Consider the following 16,852-nt stretch of genomic DNA (forward strand, 5'->3'; position numbering starts at 1 on the left):
TCCTTAGCTTTTTTGATCATCTTCTGTATCTGACCAGGATATTTTCATAATCTTTACATTGACCTTCATCTCATATTTTTAACTCCAGAACTTCTAGCTTTTTGACCATTTTTAGGACTAATGTGAATGACTTTACACTTGGCTGGGGTTTGTCTGTTTTCTTAATCTATTTACAACTCATGGCATGTAATGTTTTTATCTGCACTACTTGCTATACTGCCTATCTTTGTGTCGTCTGCCAATTTGGATAGAAGGGTTGTTATCCCATTCAGCTTAAATACTGTGATCCTGTTTGGACGCTATAACTGGTACAATATGAGTCATAGAACGTTCTCATAATCCCAATTCTCCACCTAATTCTGTGTGACTTTCTAACCAGGTAAATAAATTACCTTCAGTGACACCAGAGCTAAAATTCTCCTATGAGAGACTTCAACAAATTCACTGTCCACTACTTTAGATGCCTTTTCAAAAACATCACTCCATTTAATCAGTCTCACAAACAACATACCAGAAAGCAAAGAGCATAGTTTCAGTTAATATTTTAACATCATGCAAAAAGCTAAATAAGTTTTTTCACATGTTTTAGTACACAAGAAAGTTAGAACCACATAAATAACATTTTACATTTATTTTTAAAATTTAAAAGATGAATTTGAATTATTTATTTCAGGAAATTACTATACATAAAATTAATTACTTTAAGCCCAATCTCTTAACAAATCCATGCTGGTTCTGTCTAAACTGCTGATAATTTTCAAGATGTTCATTCACTGTATCTTAATTGCAAACCACAGTAATTTCCTAACAACTAGGCTTTGAGTCCCTGGTTTTCCCCTCTCATCCTTCAGAAAATCCAGTGTGATGTGTACTTTTCTAAGCTAAAGGATCATTTCCCAAACTGAAAGAATTTTGAAAGATTAATCGATTCTGAACTATGTTAATATTTAATTATCATAGATTGTATTTCTTATGGCTCATATTTTTATTATACATTTGTGGGAATGAGATGCCAGCATGGTTAGAAATTTTCCATTTGAATTGTGATTTTTTTATATGAAAATAAACAGCCAGTGTGTAATATTTATAACTGCATGATTGAATCTGTCACCTGCAGATGATTTAAAAGTATTCAATGTGATTGTTTTCACCGTTGACTAATAGGATATTGGTCTGTGGTTATAATTCCCTTTCCAGTCTGTTTCTGACCTGAGTGTCACAAGGGAAAGGTGTCAGGTGGACATTCGCCACTTTCCATTTGGAGGTAAAAATTTCCCAGAGTGATCTCATTGTTGACTAGGCTACTCCAATAGCACCTCCCAAACGCATGACTTCAACCACCACGAGTTGCAAGGGAGGAGCAAGGTCAAGAGGCACATGGGAACACCAATTCTTGCAGGTTCCACTCCAAATTGCACACCATCTTGGAAATATATCACCATTCCTTCATCGTCTACATCCTGGATCTCCCTCCTCAACAACATTGTGGGAGCACCTTCACCAGAAGAACTTCAATGTTCATAAGTGGTGCCTCATCACACCTTCTGAAACAATTCAGTGCAAAACTAGATAGCCTGTGTGTAGTGAACTTTGCAAATCTGAAAGATTTTGGGTGCATTTCCATTGTCTCATGTCGGGCAGGAGCAGAGATTTTATTCTTGCGCTCAGTTCCCCTTGCCTTTTGATGGAAGAATGATCCCAGATTAATGACTCTTCTGATAAGTGCCACCTTCAGATACATCTGGTTTGGCTGTGATGTCCTCTTTCCTGGCTAATAGGCTCACGGAATGGCCTTGTGGATCAGGCTGTTGAGGACTCGATGTAAATCCAAGCATAACATCGGAAAAGAATAGGAGGTAGTTATGAAGAACCAGAAGTGGGACAGGGAAAAACTGAACAGTTTCCCTGTTGTAAAAACAATTTAACCAAGGTTGGCTCTGTGAGAAACAAAATGACTGAGCTATGTTTCATGATGTCAGGACTAGGGTTACTGTTAAAAGCCCCATTTTTCACAATAGCAAAAAGTTGTTTTCATTCATTTTGTTTTGTTTAGCTATCTCCTGACAAGGCATAATTTAAATTTTAATTGGTGAAAATACGGCTTTGTGCACTGCTTGCATTTCCTTCCTCTGATCTTTGTTCCTTTCAGGGTTTCTTATGTCATGCTTACGGGAAATGAACAATTTGCTTCCAGTCCCTTGTTGGTGCTCATTTGTAGTCAGGCAATAGCTGGTATATCACAAAAGGAATTGAAGGAAGCTGTCTATTTTTTTTCCTTTCTGTGGGGAACTACCTAGCTGTCTTTGACAGTCCCTGAAGATTCTGAAGTTCAACACTAATGGCAAAAGTGTTAAAGGAATACTCAGACTCCCTCCTTCTGTTATTTTTGACTTTGGCCTTTATAATCAATGTTATTCAAAAAACATAGCATGGGAATAACATAAGGATAGCATAACATACTCCAAGTCTCCACAACTCCAGCCTGGAAGAAGCCAGTTGCATAATGGTTTATTCACCAGCAACTATTAGCAAAGTGGACTCACCATGTTCTAAATTTGCAGCTGAGGCTGCAGTAGGTGAGGATTTCAGTGAGGATATCTCCATCGAAACATGGATATCTTACACGTTGTGCATTGCTCAGGATGAAGAAGATTTGCTCCCTGAACACCCTATGTAATTATGCCCTCCTGGTGATACTCACTCTTCCCTTCTGCTTCCGCACTATTTCAGTAGCTTGTCTTGCTCTGTGTGCCTTCTGCTTACTGTCCCAGTCTTGCTGTACTCCAAAGAGAATGCTTACTAATATATCCCTACTTTTGCATCAATGCTGAATCCTTGATATCATCAGAAGATCCTTCAGCATCTGACACCCTGTTCCCTGTAGGCTTTGCAACTGTAGAAAAACATGTCTAATTGCATCAACAACTAAAAGAAATCAACTAGTAAGCTAAACTGTAGGTAATGTGAATATCCTTTAAATGTCATGGGTGAGGAATCCTTTCTGCTGCTAAATGAATATTCAACAATACTGGATTAAACCGCTCCTAAATGTGTGTGCTGATACCAAATCAAGGATCCATGTGGATTAGGATGAAGGTATGGTTGTGCTGTTTATGTAGGACATTTGCTGTACCTAATCTTACTAATGCCTCAATAATATAAAGTTTGGTGTGATTCACCCCAGAAATGAGTATGCTCACTGTGGATTCTATTTTAGCGCACAGAGCACATTTATATTGCTAGGAGTTAAAGATCCTAATTTCTTTGTGACCCTTTCTCTCACAGAAACAGATCACTTTATTATTTAGGCGTATCTCTCCATGGCGACTCATCCTTCATTTTAATGCCAGTTCCAGCAAGACCTGACTAGGTCTTTGAGCCACAATTATTTTTCTGCCAGGATAAACATGGTGAGAAGATTGAAGAATCTTCTGAGAAGTGGGATCACTTATGTCATCATCCCAGCACACCATACATCCAAGTATATAAAGAAAGTAACCGCGATGAAATGGAAATATTCTTGTCCAATTTTTACTCCCTGACGATTGGTTACACCAGTCATATTTCAGGTTGTAGAGAAGGGAAATATAACATGGCCTTAAAGCAAGTTGTAGTCCTCTGTCAGCTCTTTTGTGATGGAAGAATGCTTCTGTACTGGATGGTTACGGTAATTTAGAGAAAGGTTTTCTATTTTTAATTCTATTGCTCACTGTCATAACCTCACCTCAACCTCTGGGCCAGTGATTCACAACTCTACCTAATTTGGCTCTAATGGTTGATTTTGTTCAGAGAACCCATAGACCAGCTGGTATGGAAAATTGCAAATTATAATTCTGATGCAATGTGAGTTATTCTTTGTTTGGAGCCCTGTCTGAGCAGAATAGCGGGACTTTTCCTCCTCCTCTCATGGTGCTGCAAATAACCTGGAGAGCCTAATACTGACACTGAGTTCTTAAAACAAATATTCGAGTTACTTTATGTTGAGAGAGAGAGAGAGAGAGAGAGTGAGAGACTCTTCGTGCTGCCTTGTACTGTAGAAGCATTTGTTATTTGGTTTTACAGTGAATTTTTTTCAAAAGCAATGGGATCATTATAACTTGTGGATTGATTCCAACTTACAAATAAATCACAATTCTAACAATACTGGTATCAGTTTAGTTATATATAGACACTTCATGTTTCTATGTAGAATAGGAATCTATCTGGAGATGTTCAAATAATTAATTGTCTCTAACAGCTTAGGGAGTAATTTGCATTTTAAATATTAGCCCATGTCTGTTACCTTTAATGTACTACAGTAAGTATTTAGTAGGAATTAATCTAAATCTTGGCCATTGGATCATAATCTATTGTTTGGAAGATTATCAACATCACACAAGAAAATAGACAATGAGGCAGATCGTGCCAGCACATAACAACATCCAGACTGGACTTAGGCTGATAAATAGCAACAAATATTTATGGCACATAAGTGCCCCACATTTACCATCTCCAGCAAGAGAAATGCTCGTTACTTTCCCTTGATGTTCAATGATAATATCATTGTAGAATCCCCCCTTTCAAACATTCTGTGGGTCATCATTGGCCAGAAACTAATCTATTCGAGCCACTAAATCATGTGGCTACTGAAGCAGGTATTCAGTAGCAACTGACCTGCCTTAACTGCCCAAAGATCTGCTTGGTATGTCAGGAGTGTGGTTGAATATTCTGCACTTGCCTGGATAAATACAGCCCCAACAATTCCCAAGAAGCTCAGATATCGCCTAGACACTCACTCACTTTGTCACCGGCCCAGAGTGCACTATCGTACAATTTGCCACAGCAACTCACTGACCCTTCTTTGTGAAGATCTCCTGAACCCACAGCTTCTCCCACCTTGAAGACGGGTAACAGGCACCACCAGTTGCAAGCTCCTCTGTCACACCCACCCTGTTGGCCTTGTCACTTTGAACCTCGACTTGGAACTCCCTACCTCACAAGAGCACCACCATCATATGTAATGCAGAAGTTAAGAATGTGGTTCACCACCCCCTCATCAGGGTAGTTAGGGATTGGCAATAAATATACCATCAAAACCCATAGCCCTCAGCTGAATAACTAAAGAACGTGTCAGAAGGTAAAGTGCAGTTCCAGTGCAGAATCTGTCCAAACTTTGCATTAGTAGTTACTGGGCTCCAAATAAAATGCCTCTATGTCTATTCTGTTGGGGCAAGTGAGGATCTTGCATGATGCATGCTACATTTCTACAAGCTGTCCTTTCATTAAAAAAATGGTTATTATGAAGCACAAGTAATCATTGTGTGAAATATATTGAGATATTTTGACTCAGTAAGATGTATATAGAGAACAAGTATTGTGATTTATAATTACTCATTTTGATTACCTTCTCTCTCTTCAAAACAATAGCACTGCATTGGTTTCAATTCTCTATTTGTAATTGATAACTAACCACCAGAAACTTTAGTGAGCACAAGTTTATTGTTTCTATCCCCCAATGATCCATTGGTTATACTTTACTTTTCTGTGGATCCCATAATAGAATATGGCAGAAACAGAAATAGTGGGATGCTTCTGACTTGTAATGGACCCAAAAGAACAGAGAAGGATATTTTAAGCTCTCCATAAAATCACATTACTCATTAATGTTGAGATGTCAAAGCACTGATTAATTGGTAATTACATTACCATTATCTAGATTGATGCTTCACAACTGGGTGATTGTAACTCACATCCACAATAAACAAAGGCCTGCTTGTCGAGATAATGTCCTCTGCTAAGGGTAATCTATATTGTGCATTAGTGCCTCTTGTGTTGTATGCTAGACATTATTAAACAACATCAGTCACTGGTGCTAGATTTTATATGCTTTGGAGCATTTCTATTGAAAGAGCCTCTTGCAAAGAAAGCAATCTACCCTTTATTCTTCTCACAGATTCAACTGTAATTCCATTGTCCTACAGACACTTCTAACATGTTGCCTAATTTAATATCTGAGTTGCTTTGATAAATATGCTGAAGTTGATATGTGTTATTTGAAGTTCAAAGACAGATTGGTGTATATTTCATTGTTTTCCTTCTCTTATCTTTGTTGAGGTGTCACTGGTATATTAAGGCAAAAATGAAATCTGAAGAAAAGAGGAGGACACATTTCCAAAATGGTCACAGTAAGTTGAACCTAGCCAAGGATTGGGGCAGAATGGGATTGCAGTCCGGGTTTTGACATATCTTCTGATTCATTTTAACATTCATAATCAACCTCCAAGCCTACTTCAATTCCATATATTCCATGTGATTGTACAGGATGTGACACAACGACTGCCAAAACCCAACAGCTCACATCATGCTCCATTCAGTCCGCTGCCCAAACTGATGTTCTGCATTTTCCCCACAACTTATATGAATGTATCAGTCCTATTGTCCTGGTCTTCCCAGACCCAGAGTCGGGTGGCAAGGAATAGTTAGGCCTCAACAACAACTAGGCCGTGGCTTTGGCCAGCAAACCTCTGAGAACCTCCCCTCAGAGTCCCCGACAGGGGCCTCAATTCCTGTCAAAGCAAAGCTTTGTAGCAGTATCTATCCTATTCAACAACACCTAGAAAAAATTAAAAGTGCATTATATAATTAAGAACATTTTTAAAAATTAAAACATAAATAAACTATTTTCAAAATATCATAGGATGTCAAAATAAAGTAGAACGTTAACAGAAACTGAATTTACTCTTTATTCTAATCTTCAGATTGGGAATCCCCATTCAAAGGAATGAGGACTCCAAACGCACAGCAGCATATTCCAGCTTCACCAGTGGACTACATGGAGTCCAGTGGCAGGGCTGGGTGACAGGTACACCAGCAAATATTACAAATATTACATGGTGAGGCCATATAAGTACAGGATTTACTTCCCTGTGACCAAGCAACCTATCTTTTTTCTCAGAATAAACGATTGAAAGATCTCCCAGTATCTGAGTCTTTACACTGATATTACAGTGATATTATTGTGTTCACTATTATGTTGGTGAAGGTGCCCTCTCTTTATTATTTCTTGTGAAACCACGAACATGTTCTCATAAAATCTCAAACAAAGCTTTCAAATGCTAAACAGATGAAGTGGTCCCAAAACATTTCATTCAGGGCCAGAGGAAGCCTATTCCTCTGATCTTCGAAGTACTCATTTTGTGTTTAGGTCTATTTTATCAAAGTGCCAAAGCTGTATTCAGATTCAAAACATTAATGTGTGACTCACATAGGATGATACTTGGAAAATTATTCTCAAATTTCATGATATAGAAGGACCATTTGGCCCATCAAGTCTATGCCAGCTCTTAGAACATCCCCATTAATCCCATTTTCCCACTTATTTCCAATAACCTTTTCTCAACCACATGTCCATTAAACCCTCCAACCCAATTCTCATAACACCCGCCTACACTGATGGCAATTTATAGTAGCCAAATAACCTTGGTCTTTGGGATATGGGATGAAACTGGAGCACCTGGGAGAAACCTACTGGCTCACAAAGAGAACATGAAAACTCCACACAGATAACACCAGAAATTAGGATTAAACCTAGGCCACTGGAATTGTAAAATAGCTGGACCACTTCAGTGCCACTGTGCCATATTACAGGTCCATGTGACACTCACTGTTTGTAATGGGGAAGGTATGGGTGATTTTGGACTTCTGGTTTCTAAAGCTGGGGTTTTCATCATGTCACATCTGGGCCTGTATTTATTCATGGAAAGTGATTGAATGGTTAGTTACCTAGTCCATTATTATTATTATTATTGTTATTATTATTATTTAGCAGGAAATATATTCCCATTCACTTTTAAATGTCTCCACTCACTTCCTGTTTCTAGCACAGTGCATGTTCTCTTTGTGCGGAAACTGGAGGAACAGCACCTCATTTTCCGTCTTCTAACCTTGCAGCCTAATGCCATGAACACTGAATTCTCCAACTTTAAGTAATCCCCACACCCACCCCCAACCATGCCTCTTCTTCTCCTTATGAGCCTTTCTCTCTTTTCTTCTACCCCCTTTTTTTCCTTCTTACCTTTGACCCATCCCCCGGTGGATCTGCTCCCCCCTCCTTTCCCGCACCTGCCTATCACTATCTCTTACCTGCATCTACCTATCGCCACCTTGTGCCCACCCCCCCCCTTTTGTCCACCTATCACTGCTCTGCTTTTCCCTCCTATATATTGGGCTTCCCCTTTTCCTATCTTCAGTCCTGAAGAAGGGTCCTGACCCAAAACGTTGACCACCTGTTTTTCTCCACTGATGCTGCCTGGCCTGCTGAGTTCCTCCAGCATCATCGTGTTTTTCATTCAACCTGAAAAAATTAACATTAAAAGCAGTACCCCAAGTGCATCAGGCACAATTGCACTTACTGAAATTAAATTTGAAACATGGTGGTGAATTGGTGGAAAACCAAATTTAGGAAAAGGTCATGTTGACATTCCATAATAATTCAGATAGATTGTTGATGAAAAGACACGTGAAGGGTGTGGTAGTGAGTGTGCACATAGGACTATTGGTATTACAGGGCATTGACTGGTAAACTGATTGAGCGAAGCTGACTGTTGGTGTTCCTATAGACCTCTGGTAGGTCCCTGTTAGTTTATCAAGTATTCCAGGAACAGCTTGATGACTGTTATATCAGTATAATGGCTTAAAAAAAAGTTCAGTCACAATTGCTATTGATATCTTGTTACCCACAGATAATTAACATGGAGCATTTGAAATTCCACTCTATGTGATAAAGGTTGTGCCTGGATTAATATGCCATTAAAATAAATCTATGCACTAGGAACATAATTCCCTGAATGTACATGTCAAGTTTATGGAATTTGGTGCTAATGATTCAGTTCTTCAAATTAATTTCCTGAGTGGATGAACTGGAAACAGAGAAATTCAACTATAATTAAAAATATTTCAGCCTCTCAATGCATTTAGGGAGAGTTTTCAGGAGAGTTTTGAATCAAACTGTAATTTGAGAGAGATATCTCTGTCCCTTGCAACATATGGGCTTCAAAGGTATCAAGAGGATATTGCAATATTCCATCTAGATATAAAATCTCTCAATACATGCCTATTGACTAACATACTAGTATTGGTCCAGTCCCAGAAACAAATCACAAAATATGGATTTTTAACTGAAGAAATATTTCTTGCATAACAAAAACTACTATTGATAGAAATTAAAACGGAGAGAAAGAATACCAATGATATATTAACAGAGTTAATGTATCAGGTCAGATACTTGATCAGAACCTGAAACATTTTGCCTTTCTCTCTACAGATGGTGTCTGACATGCAGAGTGTTTTGAAAAATTTACTGTTTCTTTCTTCAGATCTCCAACATCTGCAGGTTTCTTTTTTTGATTTTCATCTTCTTTTGAAAAATCCAAATTTACCCAAATGAATCCAGATCTGTTTTTCAAAAATGGTAACAATTCCATACTGTATTAGGACACATACCACTTTTGATAGCAGCATTTTGGCAATTCTATAGTTTTAGGTTGAAATCAGAAATTCCTGGAAATGTTCAGTAAGTTGAAGAGCATCAGTGGAGAGTCACAAACCTGAAAAAAATAACCCTACCTGCCCCTCTCTCCATGGGTCCAACCTAAACTCAGCATTTTTGCTTTTATAGATTTTCAGGTTGAAATTACTTGGCACATTTATTCATTCTAGTTTTGTCAGCATAACATAAACATTGAGATGTAGTATTGACTCTGATCAAATTAAACCATCAGAAAATATTGAATTGTAGTTCTGTAAAAGCCCATTTTAATACTTAAGCATATTGCATGCAAAGAAATGTTAAATCAAATAAAACAAACTTAAACCTTAGCATCCTCCTTTCTGTCAGATCCAAGAAATTTTGATTCAATCTTGGACTGTTCACAGAGAAAGAATATCAATGATGGATTGATTTCCTAAATTTCAAATAGAGTAAGTATCATACCAAAGAATACTAGTTTCGAGGTATTAATGAATCAGTTACTACAGATATCCATCAAATCTACATAAGGCAAATGTAAATATTCTGCATTGAAGTCTTTTTTATACTTTCATAAATTTGTACTGCAATCACTGAGTAGGCTCTACAGTTTTGTTTTCCTGTTTCTTTAAAGTATGATCAAAAAACAACACTGCTGAAGAATGGATTATTTTTCTTTATTCGTACTGACAGACCTCATTAAGCTCATGTGTAGTACAAGTTAGATTCAGTTAATTGATTCAATAAGCAGTCCAAAGAGTCTGGCTTGACATTCTTGCTGGTGACAACGGCAAACAGCAATTTTGCCATCAGAAGTGAGAATTCCCTGCAGTAGGAAATAGGTATTAACTGCTTTTTGATTTTCTATCTCTTACTGGTATTAGTTATACAAAGTTTTCACTAATACCTTGACTTATTTTGAGTAATTTGAGTTATATGAATAAATGCTCTTTGACTTTTGCAAAGAGTGGCAAAATTATTTTTTTCAATCTGAAGGAATGCGATTAAATTGGGGAAAATAGAATGTTCTGAACTACTTCAGTTAAAATCCTGGGATGGAAACCATCTGGTCCTGTGGATTTGACACTTTTTAAGTGCAATTATTTTCTTCATTAATGTTAGTTTATTTATATTGATTTTGGTGGGTCTCTGTCCCTAATTCAGTGGTCGAGAATATGTAGTCAGTGGTGAGCTGCCGCTGTTACCACAAGAAAGAGTCGGACTTACCTTGTGGATTCCACTGGTACAATCTTCAGAAGGAGGCTGGCTCCAACAGTTTCAGTGAGGCCCAGTAACAGGGTCTTTCACCATGTAATTGGCATCATGAGGAGGGCACGGGGTAGTGGGGGAGATCACAAGATCACAAGATCACAAGATAAGGGAGCAGAAGCAGGCCATTCGGCCCATCGAGTCTGCTCCAAGGAAAAGGGAAAAAGAAATGGGGTGGGAAAAAAAAAAAAAAAAAAAAAAAACTATTCTAATCCCATTTGCCAGCCTTATCCCCATATCCCTTGATACCCTGACTATTTAGATATCTGTCTATCTCCTCCTTGAACACCCCCACTGATCTGGCCTCCACTGCTGTGCGTGGCAAGGAGTTCCACAATTTCACCACCCTCTGGGTAAAGAAACTTCTCCTCATCTCTGTCTTGAAACTGTACCCTCTAATTCTAAGATTGTGCCCTCTGGTCCTGGACACGCCCACCAAGGGAAACAGCCTAGCCACATCTACTCTATCCTTACCTGTCAACATTTTAAATGTCGCTACGAGGTCCCCTCTCATCCTTCTGTACTCCAGCGAGTACAGTCCAAGAGCCGACAAACGCTCATCGTACTTAAGCCCTTTCATTCCTGGAATCATTCTCGTAAATCTCCTCTGAACCCTCTCCAACGTCAGCACATCCTTCCTAAGATGCGGGGCCCAAAACTGCGCACAGTATTCCAAATGAGGCCTCACTAGCGCCCCGTAGAGCCTCATCAACACTTCCTTACTTTTATACACTATACCTCTCGAGATGAATGCCAACATAGCATTCGCTTTCTTAACCACCGATCCAACCTGGTGGTTAACTTTTAAGGTATCTTGTATAAGTACCCCCAAGTCCCTTTGTACTACCGCACTATCAATCTTCTCTCCTTCTAGATAATAATCTACCCGCTTATTTCTACTTCCAAAGTGTACAACTGCACATTTCTCAACATTGAATCTCATCTGCCATTTTCTTGCCCATTCTCCTAAACTGTCTAGGTCCCTCTGCATTCTTTCTATTTCCTCTATGCTCCCTACTCCTCCACTTATCTTGGTGTCATCCGCAAACTTAGCCACACAACCATTTATTCCATCATCCAAATCATTGATGTACAAGGTAAAAAGGAGAGGCCCCAACACCGACCCTTGCGGCACACCACTAGTAACCGGTAACCAACCAGAACGAGATCCTTTTATTTCCACCCTTTGCTTCCTGCCAACCAGCCAATTCTCCACCCATTTTGCTACCCTGCCCATAATTCCATGACCTCTCATCTTATTAATCAGTCTCTTGTGAGGCACCTTATCAAAGGCCTTTTGAAAGTCTAAATACACAACATCTACCGCCTCTCCCTTATCCACCCTACCTGTGATTTCTTCAAAAAACTCCAATAGGTTGGTCAGACAGGACCTCCCCTTCACAAAACCATGTTGACTAGGTCCTATCTTGCCTTGCGCCTCTAGGTATTCGGTAACCTCCTCCTTGAGGATAGACTCCAATAATTTTCCCACCACTGACGTCAGACTAATAGGTCTGTAATTGCCTTTGTGCTGCCTCCCACCTTTCTTATATAACGGAACTACATTCGCTACCCTCCAGTCCTCCGGAACCATGCCAGAATCTATCGATTCCTGAAAAATAATCGCCAACGCCTCCGCTATCTCCACAGCCACCTCCTTCAGAACCCGGGGATGCACCTCATCCGGTCCGGGAGACTTATCAGCCTTAAGCCCCTTTAGTTTTCCAAGCACCTTCTCCCTATTAATCTCAATTGAACTCAGCTCCAATTCGTGAGACTCCTGACTAATGGGCACATTGCTTATGTCCTCCACGGTGAAGACCGATGCAAAATATTCATTCAATTCCCTTGCCATCTCACTATCATCCATTATAATACCTCCTGCACCGTTATCAATTGGTCCTATGTCAACCCGTGTCTCTCTTTTATTCCTTATGTATTTAAAAAAACTCTTAGAATCCTTGCGAATGTTGTCCGCCAGCTTCCTTTCGTAACTCATCTTTGCTTTCCTAATGACCTTCTTAGTTTCTCTCTGCAGATTTTTAAAATCGTTCCAATCTTCTGTTTTCCCACTAATTTTTGCTACTTTGTACGCCGCCCCTTTTGCTTTTATTTTATCCTTCACCTCCCTCGTTATCCACATCTGTGCCTTTTTTCCATTCAAAACCTTCTTTTTTCTTGGAATATATCTGTCCTGCATTGTCCTTATTTCCTGTAGAAATTTCTTCCATTTTTCCTCTGCCGTCCCTCCAGCTAACTTACTCCTCCAATCAATTTGGGCCAACTCATCTCTCATACCTTTGTAATTTCCCTTATTCCACTGAAATATCGATACACCAGTTATCAGCTTCTCCTTCTCAAACTTGAAACTAAACTCAATCATATTGTGATCACTTGTTCCCAGTGGTTCCTTTACCTTTAGTTCCCTAATCACCTCGGGTTCACTACACAGCACCCAATCCAAAACAGCCGATCCCCTGGTGGGCTCCTCAATAAGTTGCTCCAGAAAAACATCCCTTAGACATTCCACAAACTCACTCTCCTGAGTACTACCGCCTTGCTGCATTTCCCAGTCCACCTTCATGTTAAAATCCCCCATAATTATCTTCACATTGTCACTCTGACATGCTTTTTCTATCTCAATCTGCAACTTATGGTCCACTTCCTGACTGCTGTTCGGGGGCCTATATATGACTGCTATTATTGTTCTTTTACCCTTGCTATTTCTCAGCTCCACCCATAAGGATTCCACCTCCTCTGACCCAATGTCCTTCCTTTCTATTGATTTTATATCGCTACTAACCATCATGGCCACACCTCCCCCTCTGCCTACCCTCCTATCCTTCCTATATACTGTATACCCCTTGACATTCAGTTCCCAATCACATCCATCATGAAGCCACGACTCAGTGATTGCAACGATGTCATATTTATTAACCTGTAGTTGTGCCACTAGGTCATCTACTTTATTCCTGATGCTACGTGCATTTAAATATAGTATGTTTAGACTGGTATCTGCTATTGATTTTATTGTACCTCTATTGATCAGCAGATTATCCTGACTTTCTACCTGTCCATCCTTCTTACTATCTTCGCTACCTACTATCTTAGACATGTTCGTGTAGACCTCATCCCCTACAGAGGTGGCAGAACTAACACTAGCTACAAAGAAGCTGAGAAAACCTTGTCATCTGGCAAAGGGCATGAACCCTGAAAAAGCCTGCTGTGAAAGCTGATAAAAGCATGGAATATCTTTGCCATTCAAATCTAAGTACAAGATTTGAAAAGGACTATTGTTCAGGTTCTGCAAGTAATTAGGAGAGAGCTAATAATGCATTGTAAACAGCTTAGAGAAGTTTTGCTCAACCAATACCTGCAATGGTTGGGTTGTCTTATGAGGAAAGTTTGGAAAGGCTAGACATGCATTTACAGGAGTTTAGAAGAGTGAAAGAGGACTTGATAGAAACATAAGATCCCGTGGAGTCTTGACGGGGTGGATACGGAGAGGATGCTTCCTCTTATGGATGTCTAGAACTAGAGGTCACTGTTTAAAAAATGGTCCCGATCCATAATGGACCCAACCCATTGATCCCCGATTAAGCTGGTCCTTAGATCCCTCAATGGTTTCAACCCCCAATGATCCTGACTCTTCAATCCTGGATAGTCCAAACCTTCTGATCCCCACTGGTTTCAGACCTCTGATTGTCCTGATCCCAGATGATCCTAATCCTTCTGTCCTCAATTTTCCCAATTTTCTGATCTCCATTAGCCCCAACCCTCTATTCCCCAATGGTTTCCAGCATCCAATTTGCATTAGTCCCAATAATTCAGTCATTAATGGTTCTCAATCCTCTTACCCTGATGGTTCCAATCCCCAGTTATCCCAATCTTCTGATCCCCAATTGTCCATACTATGTGATCCTTCATTTATCACCAATTGTCTCTGCACTTGGAGTCCCTGATGGTCTCAATTGTCTGATCTTCTGGTGACCCTAATCTTCTGATTATACAAATGCCAATCCCAAACCTCCCCTTTCCTCCCAATGAACCTGATCTCCATCTACTTACCTTACCAATCCTCCAAAGGCTGACCCCCACCACCTCACTCTCTTCCCACCCCAATTACTTGAACCCATTCTCATCATTTTGCTTCCTTTGCTCCCTGAGTTTCATGCACGCCTAAACTTACAGCTGCAGGGTATGACTGAAAATTCACTGATGCACTCCACAATGGCCGTGCACCATATGTACAGCTCTATATTACAATTTCTGAGGCAACCTCCCCTCAATATTTAGTAGTGTTGCCTTTGCTGAGTCTCCCACCACCTTTATCATGAGGGTCACCATTGACCAGAAACTTAGTTGGACCAGCCACATAAATACCATAGTTACAAGAGCAGGTCAAAGACTGGGTATCCAACCAACTTATCTTCTGACACCCTAAAGCCTTCTCACCATCACATGCAGGTTACCGAGGGTATTCCAACACCCAAACCTGTGATCTCAACCAGCAAGGCAGGCAAAAGCTATTCATCTTCCTGCCTTTGAAACGCTTCAGCGGCACTGGCAGAATCCCACAGCAGGTCATGAAAGTGGCTCATCACCACCATGTAAATACCTGACAGTAACTTTGGGGCTTTTGCATTTGTGCAGAAATGCAGGGGAATGTTGTCAGTTGTAGCAGGAACTATAAATCTTTCCCCAAAAATTCTGGGCCAATGTTGTCCTCTTCCTCTACTGTTAGTACTGATGACAACTAATTACTAAACATGTAAGATGTTTCTGCCTATTTGTTCATAAGGGAGCTTTACAATGGTCCCACACTTCTTCTGATCATCCTCATTTTCCTAACATATTTCTAGAAATGCTTTTGTCAATTTTGATTTTCCTTGCAGGTTTTGTTTAGTCTTCTTCTTCTATCTCCTGCTATCTGTCACCTTTTGCCACCTTTGCTTTCTTTAATTTACCTCTGGCTAAACCTGGAATCTGTGCCAGGGTTGGCCTTCCTGTATGCATTTTCCCTTAGCTTCATGTTGTCACTTACCTGTTCAGTCACCCATGCTGCTTCTCTTTGCTAGTATAGTTTGTTTTTCTCCCCCTGAGGGGTTAAAACCAGTTCTGAATCATATTAAATTACCTTCAAACCATTTCCACTGATCTTTTGTCATTTTATCATTAACACACATGCTGAGTTCCTGCTCCATCAAAATCTTGAATCATTCTAGTTGGCATTTCTTTTCCAATTCTAAGTTGAACTCAAAACACATTGGAGCAGGACTCATTGGGAAATGTCACTGGTTCCATGCCAGCATTTATCGACCATCTGTGCCAGGAAGTTTGGAATTCCTGCACAATTGAGAAAGACGCAAAGATGCAGGCCAAGAGACCACCAGTGACTTTCCTTCTGTGCTCCAAAGCTGGGCTTGATCAGGAGTTCAACAGCAGAGGTTGAACTTGCTGCAGTCCTCCAGTAGCTGTGCTGGAAATTCTGCCTGCTGAACATGAACCATGTTTGACCTGGTGCAGAATCAGCAAACCCAGTCAGTGAATGAGAGGAAATACTGCTCGGAAGAAGGCGAAGTATAAAGCAATTTGCATTTTTGGAATAAACTTATTTTCTTTTATTTTTCTTTGTCTGAAAGTGATTTAAATGTTTTTTTTTATATAATTGAATAATAGGCAGATTTATGTTGTGAGCTTACTTTGTGGAATTTGTACAGGATTATCTCAACTTCGTTTGGAACCAGAGCTGAAGGAGGCGGCATTGATACCAAACCTTCTCCTAAGTAGATTTCATGTCCAGCATGTAAGCTGCATTATATTGCCAGCTTACTGTTTTGCTATTGATTTTTCTGCAAAATGGGAAATTTAGCATTTGTGACATTTTTAGTGCAACTTTGAAGAACATAATTCTTGCTGTAAAATTATACAGTTGGAAATTGTCTGATTGAGTCTTTTTAATAATATAGATTCACACTAAGCGGAAGTTTCATTTATGGGCTTCTCCTATTTTTATGGGGTGCACCTGATCTGCCATCTGAACAAGATAAATCGTCGTGTCTGTCTGCTATTACTCCA

The 16,852-nt window shown here is 39.7% G+C and overlaps 1 protein-coding gene across 1 annotated transcript in view; it reads left to right on the forward strand.

The window, feature by feature from the left end:
* epha6 (eph receptor A6) overlaps positions 1-16,852 on the forward strand; it is a 477,923-nt gene that overhangs the window by 422,194 nt on the left and 38,877 nt on the right. Inside the window, exon 9 of the mRNA XM_052015332.1 lies at positions 6,094-6,164. Coding sequence (XP_051871292.1) covers positions 6,094-6,164 — 71 coding nt within the window. The remainder of the gene's footprint in view (positions 1-6,093; positions 6,165-16,852) is intronic.

Source organism: Pristis pectinata, chromosome 4 (assembly GCF_009764475.1).
Source record: "Pristis pectinata isolate sPriPec2 chromosome 4, sPriPec2.1.pri, whole genome shotgun sequence".
Taxonomy (NCBI): domain Eukaryota; kingdom Metazoa; phylum Chordata; class Chondrichthyes; order Rhinopristiformes; family Pristidae; genus Pristis; species Pristis pectinata.